The sequence below is a fragment of the Gopherus evgoodei genome, unplaced genomic scaffold, assembly GCF_007399415.2.
Source record: "Gopherus evgoodei ecotype Sinaloan lineage unplaced genomic scaffold, rGopEvg1_v1.p scaffold_32_arrow_ctg1, whole genome shotgun sequence".
In the NCBI taxonomy this organism is placed as follows: domain Eukaryota; kingdom Metazoa; phylum Chordata; order Testudines; family Testudinidae; genus Gopherus; species Gopherus evgoodei.
In genome coordinates this window covers 4,893,708-4,907,668 of record NW_022059994.1, presented here as the reverse complement: position 1 = coordinate 4,907,668, position 13,961 = coordinate 4,893,708, and the positions used below count along the sequence as shown (strand labels likewise).

At 54.3% G+C, this 13,961-nt stretch overlaps 1 protein-coding gene across 1 annotated transcript; it reads right to left on the bottom strand.

Moving 5' to 3' along the window:
* Positions 1 to 1,954: 1,954 nt before the first annotated feature.
* On the bottom strand, positions 1,955 to 13,660 carry LOC115640883 (C-type lectin domain family 2 member D-like). Its single transcript, XM_030543964.1, has 5 exons — positions 13,247 to 13,660; positions 12,501 to 12,596; positions 8,389 to 8,561; positions 7,554 to 7,657; positions 1,955 to 2,466 (listed from the first exon to the last, which is right to left on the bottom strand). Exons 1-5 carry the CDS (start codon positions 13,341 to 13,343, stop codon positions 2,316 to 2,318), a joined length of 621 nt encoding a protein of 206 aa, XP_030399824.1. The 5' UTR covers positions 13,344 to 13,660; the 3' UTR covers positions 1,955 to 2,315.
* Between the last annotated feature and the right edge of the window lie 301 nt (positions 13,661 to 13,961).

Below are 13,961 nucleotides of genomic sequence, written 5' to 3'. Positions count from 1 at the left end.
CACTGTAGGTCTCCGACCAGGCGTTGGACGTCATGTAAATTGCGAACAGTAAGATTAATAGTTAATTTCTGAGGCCGCACAATAGAGTTAGTAATGCGCATGCCCAGATAAAAATAAGGCGCCTGTCATTGAATTTTATCCGGGGCTATTGTGAGGCCAGCAGATTGTAACACAGAAGCAATTTCCAAGATGGCCGTTTCAGTATTAAGAGTTGCTCCAGCAAAAAGAATGTCATCCATGTAATGGTAGATAAGCCATTCGGGATGTGCATGACGGAGCGGCCGCAACGCCCAGGCCACATAAAGCTGGCAGATGGTGGGTGAGTTTTTCATGCCTTGGGGAAGCACTGTCCATTGATATCGTTGAGCGGGCTCGGCCTTGTTCACAGAAGGAATCGAGAAAGCAAATTTATCCTTATCATCAGGATGAAGAGGAATTGTAAAGAAACAATCCTTTAAATCAATGACAAGTAGAGGCCAATCACGTCGGGGTCACCAATTGTGGTATCTCATGCGGAGCGAAGAAAATTCACACAGTCAACACAGCTGCAAACAAGTCAGGAATCTCCTTTATTCTTTTCCACTACCTCCTTATATAGTTAAGTCTGGTTACATAAGAACCAATCATGTGGGCTAACATCATACATGCTAGCAATCTAATTGGACAGAAAGAAAAATCACGCGCTTACCATGCCTCTAATCACGCGATTGGCCAACCGCAACAACGCAATCCCTGACCACACAAAGAAGGATCTACAGCCTCCTCCCCTCTCCTCTCCTGAACCAATCGCTCCGTGTGAAACACGGAAAACAAGCGGCTCGGACCAGCCCCCCCAGCCACAGCCACAGGACTCCAGCTGAGGAAGCAACGGAAGCAACGGACACTCACGTGTGACATCTGCCGCCCACCTCTGCCCGTGGAGCGCCCCGTGCAGAGACCCACACATCCCCGAGATCAGAGCGGGAGCGGCGCCGAGCCCGGCCGCCTGGGCTCCCCGCGCTGCCCGGCCGGGGCCCCAGCAGCGCCCGGCGTCAGAGCGCATGAGAGGGAGCGAGGAGCGGGGGCCGCGGCCCGAGCCGCTCGCCTCCTCTCCTGGACGGCGGCAGCAGAGAGACCGGCCCGGGGGGAAGCAAGGAGGCAGCGAGGAGGCGGCGGCTCCACGCGAAGAGCCCGGACACAATCCCAGTCCAGCGCCGCACTCCATCAGAGTAGGGAGGATAAGTCCCTACACGTATACAGCAGCTCTACTGGATTGCCTTACCTGTAAAGGATTAAGCAGTTCAAGTAATCTAGTTGGAACCTGACCAGAAAGACCAATGAGGAAAGAAGATGCTTTCAAAGGGGGCGGGGAGAAAGAGGGAGGATTTGTTTACTGTTCTCTTTTGTTGTTCCCTCTCTGGATGGAGGGAGAAGCCAAGCAGCTACAGCAGCTCCTGAAAAATATGCCTGAAATAATCCATCTAAAACCAAAGAAATTGTAAATAGAGCAAGGAAATGCATTAGGTTATCTTTTGTTTTAGCTTATGAGTTTTATTCCTGTTTTTGTAACTTTGAATCTGAGCCCAGAGGGGAATCCTCTGTGTTTAAGATCTTTTTATTACCCTGTAAAGTTACCTTCCATCCTGATTTTGAAAGTGTGAATCTTATTTTTTTCTTTATAATAAAGTTATTTTAAGAACCTGAATGATTTTAGTGTCCTGAAGACAAAGGGTCTCATCTGTGCTCACATTGCTAAGGCAATTAGTTGGTTCTCAAGCCTCCCCAGGAAAGGGGGTGAAGGGGCTTGAGGGGATATTTGGGGGGGGATAGGGAATCCAAGTGACCCTTCCCTGAATTTTTGTGTAAATCATTTGGTGATGGCAGCAATATACCGACCAAGGACAAGGAAAGGAATTTGTGCCTTGGGGAAATTTTAACCTAAGCTGGTAGAATATAAGCTTAGTGGGGCTTTCATGCAGGTCCCTATATCTGTATCCCAGAGTTCAGAGTGGAGGGGGATCCCTGACAGTTCTACAGATAATTTTCTATAGCAAAAAGCTTTTGTCGAAGAATGTTAGGGCAGTGAAAGCTGAGGCTGGCATCAAGACTTGTGGCTCTTTCCTCAATTAAGCAGTCCCTGGTCCCGGCTGAGATAGGTTGGAAAGGCTGGATTTGAGCAGTTTCACTGGGGGAAAAAATGGCTTTTCTGGTTTCTGAATCAACAGTGTTCTGCCCAGTGATGTGCAGAGCATTCCCTGATATTCCGGAATTGCTCAGATGTGATATTTTAAAGAGATCAGTCCAGCTTTTCCTGGACTAATTCTACAGTACTCTCCTTATGAGTCCTCTTTCGCGGCAGCCTCCTGTGCCTTTGTAAAGGCATCGGGTTTGGTACAGATCCAGTGTCTCTCACTGGTGCACTGCAAGCTGCTGGCCTCACCCTGATCGTTCAGAAACACACAGTCACCACCTCCTCCTATTGGAAACCTGCAAGACAGAAAAAAGCCAGGGAGCTGGTGTCAGGAGTTGGACATTTCCCATCAGTCACAGTTAGGGGGAGACAATCTGCAGCAGCTCCCTGCACTGTGCCTCACAGGCCCTCATGATTCCCCTTCATGCACCAGCCACAGGCCTCACCCCCAGCCCCCCCGGGAGAAGGGGGCAGTAGGGCCTGGAAAGGTTCTAAGATCAACTGGCCTCCATGGAGCACTTATGCCAGGTGGATATTTTAACCCCGTTCTTCCTTCCCCTCCGCCACACATTTGGATGGGCCCCTGCAGGCCCAACCTATCTGAACAACCCACCCAAACTGCCCTGGGTGCAGGTTCCAGCTGAGTGTCAGCATGGCGAGAAGCAGCAGTAACACTGCACAGAAGAGCTGGGTGTGGGGCTCCCTGGACAGTTTATAGCGGGGGAGGCGGGGGGCTGGAGCGAAACATCAGTGGAACAGAGACTGCCACACAAATCCAGCAACCATGATGTGACCCCAGCCACTCACACAGAGCTTCCCGTGAGCAGGGCCGCTGGGGGGGTGGCAAGTGGGGCAATTTGCCTCAGGCCCCAGGCCCAGCAGGGGCCCCCACAAGAGTTTTTCGGGGCCCCTGGAGTGAGATCCTTCACTCGCTCTGGGGGCCCCGGAAAACTCTCGCGGGGCCTGGACCCTGGAGCTTCTTCGCTCCTGGTCTTCGGCAGCGGGGGTTGGGGGGGAGAAGAGGAGGGCCTTCCGCTCCAGGACCTGCCACCGAAGTCCCCCAAAGACCCGCAGGAGGGTCCCCCCACCGCCAAAGTACCGCCGAAGACCCAGCCGCACTTTGGCAGCGGGTCCCACCTCGGTGGTAATTTGGCAGGGGGGTCCCCACCGTGGGTCTTTGGGGCACTTCGGCGGCGGGTCCCGGAGCGGAAGGACCCCCCGCCGCCAAATTACCGCCGAAGCGGGGGCCCCCCGCCGCCAAAGACCCCAGGCCCCTGGAATCCTCTGGGCGGCCCTGTCCATGAGAGCTGGAGGCCAGAACTTCCCACGTGGGAACAGGGCGGGATCCAGGCCCACAGGCAAATTCTCCCCCATGGTCGCATCCTGGCTACACAATAGCCATGTGCTGGGCTGGAGGGAGGCCCAGTACAACTCTTTGGGCAGGCTGGGATCTCCCCACCCCCAGACCAGCAGCCTCTGGCTCCAGGTGGTTGGAATCTGTCCCAGAGAAGGGAGAACCTAGTCCTCACCCACCTGAGCAGATGGCTCTGGGCCCCCCCACCAGCATCACCCCAGCACAGCTCTGATGGGATGGCAACAATGCACCCAGAGCCTTCTGCTGGGGTGGCCCCCACAGGGCAGCAGAATCCGAGTCTGTAGCCCTGGGCTCTGAGGCTCGTTGTCATGGGTGTTTATTGCAGTGTAGACGTACCCTGAGCGCTCAGGACATCAGCACTATGTCTGCAGTGCAGCTGGGAGAGCGGCTCCCAGACCAAGCAGACCGGCTCATGCTAGCTTGGGTTAAACTAGTGGACAAAACAACAGTGTGGGCATTGTGATGTAGGTGGCAGCTAGAGCCAGCCACCTGATCTTGGACCAGAGGTGGGGAAGTGGGGGCGCGAGCCACTACTATTTCTGCTGAGCTAGCTCCAGCCTGTCTACTGGGCTGGGAGGCCAGGTACCAGGCACAGTGTAGACAGACCTCCCAAGTAGGCTTCTGAACAGATGGCTCCATGATGCCATCACAATGGCAGGCTGTGCCTACATCAGGGCATTCTTGCTGGAACACATGACAATCTCTGACTGGGATCAAACAACAGGTCATCAACTGACCAGCTTCCTAAGCCCACTGTGGGTACATTTTCCAGCTTCCTACCAACCACAAAGGGCTTCTTTCTAAAATGCAATTCTGCTGTAAGCACATAAGAGCAGCCATACTGGGTCAGACCGACGGTTCATCTAGCCCAGTGTCCCGTCCTCCGACACTGGCCATTGACAGGTGCTTCATAGGGAATGAACTGAACCGGTCAATTATCGAGTGATCCATTCCCTGTCATCCAATCCCAGCTTCTGGCAGTCAGAGGTTTAGGGACACCCAGAGCATCTTACACCCTTGATCTGAGGGGTGTGTACATCCCAGAATGTGACCAAGCTAATTGCAACCATATTATGTGCATTCAGCCACTATGAATTAATAAAATACACCACCACATAGTTAAGGTTAATTTGAAAAACAGGCTTTTAGAGGCAAGGTCAAAATTAGCCAGCAGTTTCTGCTAATCAGAATGGGAAGAGAAAAAGTCAACTATTGAGACAAAGAAAATAAGTGGACAAAAACCCTTGAATTTGGGTGTCTGATATAAAAATATTAGTATGATTAAGATTGTTAGGAATATTTGTTGATAAGAAGCTTATTGGAAGTTAGGAAACGTGCTGATTTACTAGAGGGTCACTATGACCTGTGTGTTTTGTAGAAGTTAGTTATAGAAGACTAGCTAACACAGTGTACTTCAGAGCAGCAATCCTCTGAAGCCATCTTAAAGAGACTTTATCTGACACTTTTTCTCCTGGGGTGGGTGAGAAACTGGCCACCAGGCTGCTGTGGGTCCTGAGAACCCTGGGTAACAAGGGGTTGTATAGGGTTACCATGTGTCTGGATTTTCCCAGATATGTCCAGCTTTTTGATTTTTAAATAGCCGTCTGGGAGGAAGTTGTAAAAATCTAAAAAGGTCCAGTATTTCCCTCCCAATGCAGAGTACGGCGCAGCTGACAGGGCGGCCGGGTTGGATTGAGCTGCTTGCATCAGGGCCTCCAGCAGCCAGAGCCCCTCCCCTGCTCCCCCCACTCGGGGGGGAGGGGTTTGCGTGCTCTGTTGGGGAGCACGGCAGCGTGTCTGGCAGCAGCTCCGCACGGAGCCAGACATGTTGCTCTAAGAGGCACGGTAAGGGGGCCAGGGAGTTGGAGAAGGGGCACGGGATCCCGGGGGGCTGCCAGTGGACAGGAAGTGGTGGGGGGTTGGATGGGTCGGGGCTTCTGGGGGGCAGTCAGGGGACAGGGAGCAGTTGGACAGGTGTAGGAGTCCCAGGGATCTGTCAGGGGGCAGGGGTGTGGAGAGGGGTCAGGGCAGTAAAGGGACAGGGAACAAGGGGGTTGGATGGGGCGGAGGTTCGAGAGGGCAGTTAGGGGCAGGGAGTAGTTGGATAGGTGTGGGAGACCCGGGGGGCTGTCAGGAGGCAGGGGCGTGGATAACGGTTGAGGCAAGTCAGGGGACTGGTAGGGGGTGGGGTCCTAGGGAGTCAGTTAGGGTGCGGGCAGTCAGGGACAAGGAGAAGGGAGGCTTAGATAGGGGGTGGAGTCCGGAAGTGGGAGGGAGTGGCTAGGGGGCAGGGCTACCCCCCCTCCCCCGATGGAGTGTCCTCTTTTTTGAAAGTTCACATATGGTAACCCTTGACCACCATGTCTAATAGGAACTGGTAGACCTATCCTCTGTGATTTTATCTAATTCTTGTTTGAACCCAGTTATATTTCTGGCCTTCACAACATCCCCTGGCAACAAGTTCCACAGGCTGACTGTGCACGGTGTGACAAAATACTTCCTTTTGTTTGATTTAAACCTGCTGCCTATTAATGTCATCGGGTGACCCCTAGTTCGTGTGTTATGAGAAGCAGTAAACACCACTAGCTTATTTACTTTCTCCCCACCAGTCATGATTGTATGACTTCTATCATATCCCTCCTTGGTTATCTGTGGTCCAAGCTGAATAGTCTTTTTAATCTCTCCTCATAGGGAAGCTGTTCCATACCCCTAATCATTTTGTTGCCCCTCTCTCTCTCTCTCTCTCTCTCTCTCTCTCTCTCTCTCTCCTATTTCCAATTCTAATATAGCTTTTCTGAGGTGGGGCAACCAGAACTGCATGCAGTATTCAAGGTGTGGGCATACCATGGATTTACACAGTAGTATTATGATATTTTCTATTTTATTACCTATCCCTTAATGTTTTTTTAAAAGTACGCTTTCTTGCCTAACCACCTCTTTTATTCTGCTGTTTAGCCGTGGTGGCTTTTTATAAAAAAAAGTTTTTTATTTGGGAGTATACATTTAGTCTGAGCTGCTATTATGGTATTTTAAAATAGTCTCCGTGCAGTTTGCAGGTATTTCACTTTGAAAGGAACTGTCACAATTTCCCATTAACTAGCTTCTAATCTTTGTGTAGTTTCTCTTTTTTAAGTTAAATGCTACTGTGGTGGATTTCTTTGGCATTCTCCTCCTCCCCCGCCAACCCCTACAAGGATGTTAAATTTCTGGTCGCTATTGCCGGGAAGTTCAACTACATTCACCACCTGGAGGAGATCCTGTGCACCTCGAGGACTAAATCAAGAACTGTCTCTCCCTTTGTGGGTTCCAGGACTAACTGCTCCAAGCAGCAGTCATTGACGGTGTCTAGAAATTACATCTCTGCATCCCATCAAGGGGGGACATACACCCAGACAATATGAGGATAGTTGAAATGCCTCATTATTATTGGGTTTTCTGTCTTTGTAGCCTCTCTAATCTCTGAGAATTTCCCAATCAGTCACCATCCTGGTCAGCAGTATTTTCCTACTGCTAGGTTCTTATTCTTCGAGTGTGGAATTTCTATTTTTAGTTGGATTCATTTCAGATTTTCACTGTACTTGACTCTGTGTTCTTTCACATACAGTGCCACTCGCCCATCAGCGTGACCTGTTCTGCCGCTACTTTACTGCTGATAGTTGAGGATTCAACCTGCTATTGGCTCACATGGGGTTGGTTATTTGATCCCACTGAAATAAATTTTGGGATATCGTCTGGGCCAACTCTGCTGTCCTCATGGCATCCCCAGGCACTCGGCACGTGTGACTATCAGGCATCTTTAACTTAGATGCCTTGTTACAAATTCAGTGCCTCACTATAGCCAGGCAGATCTGAAGGCTTTGGCCAATCTCCCAAGAGGAGACGCTGGCTTCCACCCATCACTAATACACGGAGTACATAAGAACCAGAGCGCTCTTTGGCTGTTTCCACAGCACTGACTGGTGGGTCGGCCTGAACTCCCAAACTCCAGAGAATTCACAGAGGACTCACAGGTTGTTGAATTCGGTGCCGTTGGCCCATTTCCAGGGCTGCCCCATGTCCTTCCGGAGGCCGATCCAGTGGTCAGGTTTGCCTTTATAGCGCAGCATGAAAACCTAAAAACAGCAAAGGGAGAGATGGTGTCAGAGCCCCGACCTTGCTGCTCCCCCAGGCTCTGGGCAGGAAATCCCAGGTGTGGGAAGAGCTTGGAGTGTTTCCAGGGGGTGTCTGGGGATTTTCTCCTCCCTCTTTCCCAGCTCCCCACACCCCAATCTCCCCTGGGCTGGGGCAGCCCTTGGGTGCTGCTGGGTTTAAGCTGCCCCCCACACCGCTCCATGCAAGGCCAGGTTCTGGGTGAAATCCTCTCATTACAGAGCAGCTGAGCTCCCCTCACCATCGCAGGGGAAGGGGAGAGATGATTTGAATAGGGAATGCTGGGAAGAGCCAAGACTGAGAGAAGACGCACTCCCCACCCATCCTCAGCCAGAAGGGGCCAAGGTTAAGAGGATCCTACCCCCTGCTGGCTGCCCTTTCGCCGACCCAGGAGCGCTGGTTCGTCAAGTCAAGCTGGGGTCTCAGTCCTCCCTTCCAGACTCATGCAGCCCACTAGACACCTGAGCCAGCCCAGCCCTAGAGAGAGACAGTCTCCTATTGGGTAGCCCGAGAGTTGGTGATCCCCAGGCTCACACATTGACACTAGAGGAGCCCCAGATTCAGCCAGGCCTGGAAGTCCATTCGCTCTGGCCTCCCAGCATGAGAGGGCTCAGAGCTACTCCTCACCCCACAGGGGCAGAGCCCAGGTCCTGCCGCTGTGCCAAGGCCAGGCCATTGCGATGAGATCACTCACTATTTCCTGCTCACTGTCGACTGCAGACAGGGAGGCACTGAGGGAGGAGCAGTGTCTCTGGCTGTTATTCCAATTTCCTTCAGCCTCGGAGAAATAGTAGCATTTCCCTCGGTACCCGACCCAGCCGTCCAGGCATGTGGGGCCCAGAGCAGCTGAAGAACATCCAGATAACACTGAAATGAGACAGTAACATATGGTGTAAGAGGGGACCTGCCCGTCTGCGGGGAGAGATGAGCCCTGGCACCCCAGGCTTCTGAGACTCCCCTGGCAGCTGCGGGGAGGGCATGAGGGAGCCAGGAGGACGCTGGGAATCCAGCCCCAGAGGGGGGTTATCTGATTCTGCTTTCACTGGGTCACTGTCTCTAGCTCATGTTCATTAGGGATGCAGCTGACAAACAGCTCGTGCTTGAAAGCGCAGAGAACCAGGCCCAAGAGGAGCAGGGGATGGGCAGGGAGCTGCAGAGGGAGCGGACAGTTATCAAGGGGAAGAAGAGTGACACTGGATAAGAGGTCAAGTTCAGTCGTGTTTGTCAAGTCTGTTACCCTGAGAAATCCTGCTAGCCTGGGCTGCTGCCCCCCTCCCCCCGCTCTGCACTTGGCTCCTCAGGAGAGGCAGGCTGAGATGAAGATGGGAACAAATTCCCTTCCCTTACAGCACAGCCAGACGCAGGGCGATGGAGACGTTTGTTGTGATACGTTTGCCTGACAGGAAGGATTCTCATGACACTCCCAGCCTGGGAGGACTAACACAGCTCAGAGCTTTTCATCACAAGCACAGGATAAACAGCCACCCATTCAACAGAGCAATAAAAGGCAGATGAATAACAGAGGGAAGTGAAGTAACTTTCAGTCAGGGCTTGTCTACATCAGAAAGTTGCAGCGCTGGTGAGGGAGTTACAGCGCTGCAACTTTGAAGGTGTACACATCTGAAGGGCACCACCAGCGCTGCAACTCCCTGTTTGCAGCGCTGGCCGTACTCCCGTTTTGTCTCGGGTGTAGAGGATCCAGCGCTGGTGATCCAGCGCTGGTAATCCAATGTAGACAGTTACCAGCGCTTTTCTTGACCTCCGTGGAAGGAGGAAGCCTCTGGTAATCAAGCTGGTTTCCTTTCCCGGTTTGCTCTCTCGGTCCCGGAGCCACCCAGCAAACCGCAGGGAAGGAGACCTGCTTGCTCGGGGTTCCGGGACCGAGAGAGCAAACCGGGAAAGGAAACCAGCTTCGCCGCGGTTTGCTCTCGCGTTCCCGGAGCCAGCCAGCAAACCGCAGGGAAGGAGACCTGCTTGCTCGGGGTTCCGGGACCGAGAGAGCAAACCGGGAACGCCGCGGTTTGCTCTCTCGGTCCCGGAGCCACCCAGCAAACCGCAGGGAAGGAGACCTGCTTGCTCGGGGTTCCGGGACCGAGAGAGCAAACCGGGAAAGGAAACCAGCTTCGCCGCGGTTTGCTCTCTCGGTCCCGGAACCCCGAGCAAGCAGGTCTCCTTCCCTGCGGTTTGCTGGGTGGCTCCGGGACCGAGAGAGCAAACCGCGGCGTTCCCGGTTTGCTCTCTCGGTCGCGGAACCCCGAGCAAGCAGGTCTCCTTCCCTGCGGTTTGCTGGCTGGCTCCGGGACCGAGAGAGCAAACCGCGGCGTTCCCGGTTTGCTCTCTCGGTCCCGGAACCCCGAGCAAGCAGGTCTCCTTCCCTGCGGTTTGCTGGCTGGCTCCGGGACCGAGAGAGCAAACCGCGGCGTTCCCGGTTTGCTCTCTCGGTCCCGGAACCCCGAGCAAGCAGGTCTCCTTCCCTGCGGTTTGCTGGCTGGCTCCGGGACCGAGAGAGCAAACCGCGGTGTTCCCGGTTTGCTCTCTCGGTCCCGGAACCCCGAGCAAGCAGGTCTCCTTCCCTGCGGTTTGCTGGCTGGCTCCGGGACCGAGAGAGCAAACCGCGGGGAAGCTGGTTTCCTTTCCCGGTTTGCTCTCTTGTCCCGGAACCCCCCTTGAAGCCGCCCAACAGCGCTGCAGTGTGGCCACATCTAACACCACTTGCAGCGCTGGTTGCTGTAAGTGTGGCCACTCTGCAGCGCTGGCCCTATACAGCTGTACTAATACAGCTGTAACAACCAGCGCTGCAAAATTTTAGATGTAGACATGGCCTCAGGTATATGAAATGCCACAAGGTGACACCAGAGCTCCAGTAACAGGAAATGGCCAGTTACACTGACTGGCCAATTGCAACCTGATGCACTTCTCATCTACAGACATTTCTCCCCCCCCCCGTACAGAAGCTAGAATACCTCACTGCTCCGCCTGCAGTGTAACCCTTTCAGTGCCAGAGAGAGCAGCAGCAGTGGGGCCACCCATAACTGATACCAAGGAGCTATTGGCAAGGTCAGTGCAGTAGGTGAATAACCAGAGGCAGGGTTATTAGGGTCACTATGGGGAAGGGGTTGCTAAGCCATTCCAAATACCATGTCAGTGAGTGATTTCCTCCCTCCTACCCCCAACAGAGTCACTCCTGCTCGCTCTCAGCCTCAGGGGGATTTCGTGTGGTTTCCTTTTTGGGGTGGGGATGAGTCTGACCCAAACACCTCCAACCATTTTTGTGCATGTTATTTTTTTTTGCTCCTCATGCTGCACCAGTAACTCCACATCTGGTTTTAAATCCTTCCCCTGGGGCAAGGACACACAAGTTTGGGAGAACATTAGCAGCTGAGGCAGCGATGATAAAAGAACAAGCAGGTCACACGCCATTTCCCTGGAGATTTCATGGTGCAGTGTTCCGTACACACTAGTGCTCACACACAGAACAGAGCAGGGCAGTCAGTGCATATGATGCTTTATAGTCCAGCTTAGTGTGTGATCTGTGTCAGTCATTTCGGGGAGCAACTGCAGCTGTGGGGCACAACTTCACATTTCACACCTTACAGAGAGTGCTGAATATGGGAATACATAGGCCCCCAGGAGAAAGGCTGCCAGCCAGGACTGTGTGCTCCTGCTAGTACCATCCAGGAGGGACAGGGCACAGCAAGGAGCTGACTGTTGTCAGCTCCACTATCTAACCCCACTGCATTCTGGGGGCTCCCTGCACCCACGGGTGGGAACCCTCAACCTCACAGATCTCACCTTACACTGTTTGAGCCAGTGCTGCCCATTCCAATAGCCGGCCAGTCCAGCAGTGAGCTGGGACTCACGGTCCACCTGTAGCAGGGCAGCTGGCACCAGTGTAAGGATGGGGAGGCAGATACATCTGTGCAAACCCCTCACACAGATGTGCTGGAGCAGCATGTCCTGCTCTGGTAACTTACTGCAATAACCGGCACCAGAGCAAGCCCCTTTCTGCACCACTGCAGCGAATCTACATCAGCAATTGGTACTGTCATTACATCAGCACAAAGGATTCCTAATGCAGACAGATCTGGCTTCAACCCCCTCTGCCAGCTGCTAAACCCTCCTGGGGCCCAGTGATCAGATCCCAAGGCAACAGATAAATCCCACCCCTGACAGTCTCACAGCCCCCCTTCCCCAGACTATTGGGGGATACAGCCAGGCTCATACTCACCATGAACAGCCGCCCTTTGCGCTAGCACTCGCTGTCTGTGCAGATGGGGAAGTCAATAGCGCTACGGGACCCTGCACTGCCGAGGTCTCTAACTGGTGGGTTTCACACGGCGTTAATGGCAGTGTCTGTGCTGTGTTCTACAGCTCATTTCAGTGACACGCCAGCATCTGCCAGCCTGGCCCTGGGCAAGACCCAGGGATGCAGGAAGGCCAGGCTGGTACCTCAGGGTGACACGCTGCAGGCAGAGGGCCCAGCTCATTGCTGCCCTGCACCTTCTTCTGTCAGTCACCCCCTCTCTGCACCGGTATCAGTGATTGTGCCTGAGGCATGGCAATCGTCACTTGGGCCCACAGTGCAAGAGCTGGGCTGGGGGGAGCTAATGTCAGTCAGATCGTCCGACACAGAGTGCCCAGGTGCAGGGGCCTGGGGGGAGCAGGAGGAGGGTCGTGGAGGAACATCCCCCAGGAATCCTCTGTCCCAGGTGCAGAAACCAGACAGGCCTGAATGAGAGACTGACTGTGGTGGCTCCAGGGGGAATGGGATGTGCAGAGAGTGGGGAGGGAGGGCTGAAAACTCACCTGCCAGGACAACAACAGCGATGATGAGACCTAAGAACACGACTGCAAGGGCAACGGTGAGGGTGACTGTGCGTCTCCTGCAGCTACGACGAGATTCTGAAACACAAAGATCCATCAGGCCAGGCCACAAGGACATGTCTCACTGACAGCACCAGGGCTAGAGCTGCCCTAGAACATGCCTCCCGTCAGACGCTCTAGGAGAGGAGTCCAGAGGCTCAGGCAAGCTGGGGCTGGCAGAACAGTCAGTCCCTCCTTCCCCTCAGCCCAGTGCTCTCCCGGGGCACCTCCAGCCAGGCTGTCACGGGACCTGGTGAGCTCAGGGGCACAGAGACAAGGACCCACATGTTCTGGTGGCAGGAGCTCAAGCTGCCATCCATTCCCACCCCTACTCTGCTCCCTGTGGAACACTGGCTGGGCCCACACTGGCGAGTGCGCCTGTCCCCGCACACTGGCCACACACAGAAGGGGGGAGAATGAACCAGGCAGAGATGGGCCAGGGCTGTCACAGAGGGTCTGACACACCCAGCCCAAAAGGCTCCTGCACAGCCCCACGGGCACTGCTGTATGCACCAGACAGCAGCTGTGAGCCAGGGATCGGTGCGCTGAGAGCCCCTGGGGGAGATCCAGACCCTGCTGCCCAGACGGGGGTTGCTGGGCACTGGCTGCTGCCACTGAGAACATGGCCCCATGTGGGGCAGCCTCAGGGTCTCTCTCCAGCCTGGTCCCAGGTAGCAACGTCCCATTACCTGGCTCCCCTCCAACCATCAGGTGTTCACTGCAACCAATACAGTACCCCTGCCGCAGCGGCACTTCACTCTCAATAGTCCCAGAAGCTGACCACATTGTGTCTCTCAGCAACACTTGGGTTACAGATGCTGTTACAGGCGCTGGGCTGGGGTCAGCTCCTCTTGGTCTGACTGGGCCAGATTCAGCAGCAGCAAAGCCGAGCCGGGGCGGAGGTCCTGGCCCTGGCTCCCCCCCCCACGCTCCAGACTCTCCAGCTGATCTGAAAACTGAGACGGACCCAGCAGGACAGGTCAGGGTCAGGCGGGCAATTTGTGGTTCACGTTCCCTGCCCAGCAGCCCAACCCCCTGCCAGAAGCAGTGCCATGGTAATTAAACCCCCTTAAACTCCATCAGCCCCATGACCCCCAAGGGCTTCAGAGACCTGATCTGCTATGAAACCCTGTGACTGGAACTTGCCCACTCATGACAGCCAGCCAGTTGGGGGGACGTAGAGCCCCGCCCCGAGCGAACAGGCATAAAGAGAGAACCATAAGCAGGGCAGCAGTCTGCAAGCCCCAGAGTGGGAACCTGCCCCAGGGTGTTTCCCAGCTGAAGAGGGGAGGGGGGAGAGAAAGATAAGGCTCTTCTGTGCATACGCAGAATGTTCTGTCTGCCACTGGGGGGTGTTCCAAGGGTTCACACTGAGCTGATTAAAGTTGTGCAGTGCTACCGTAT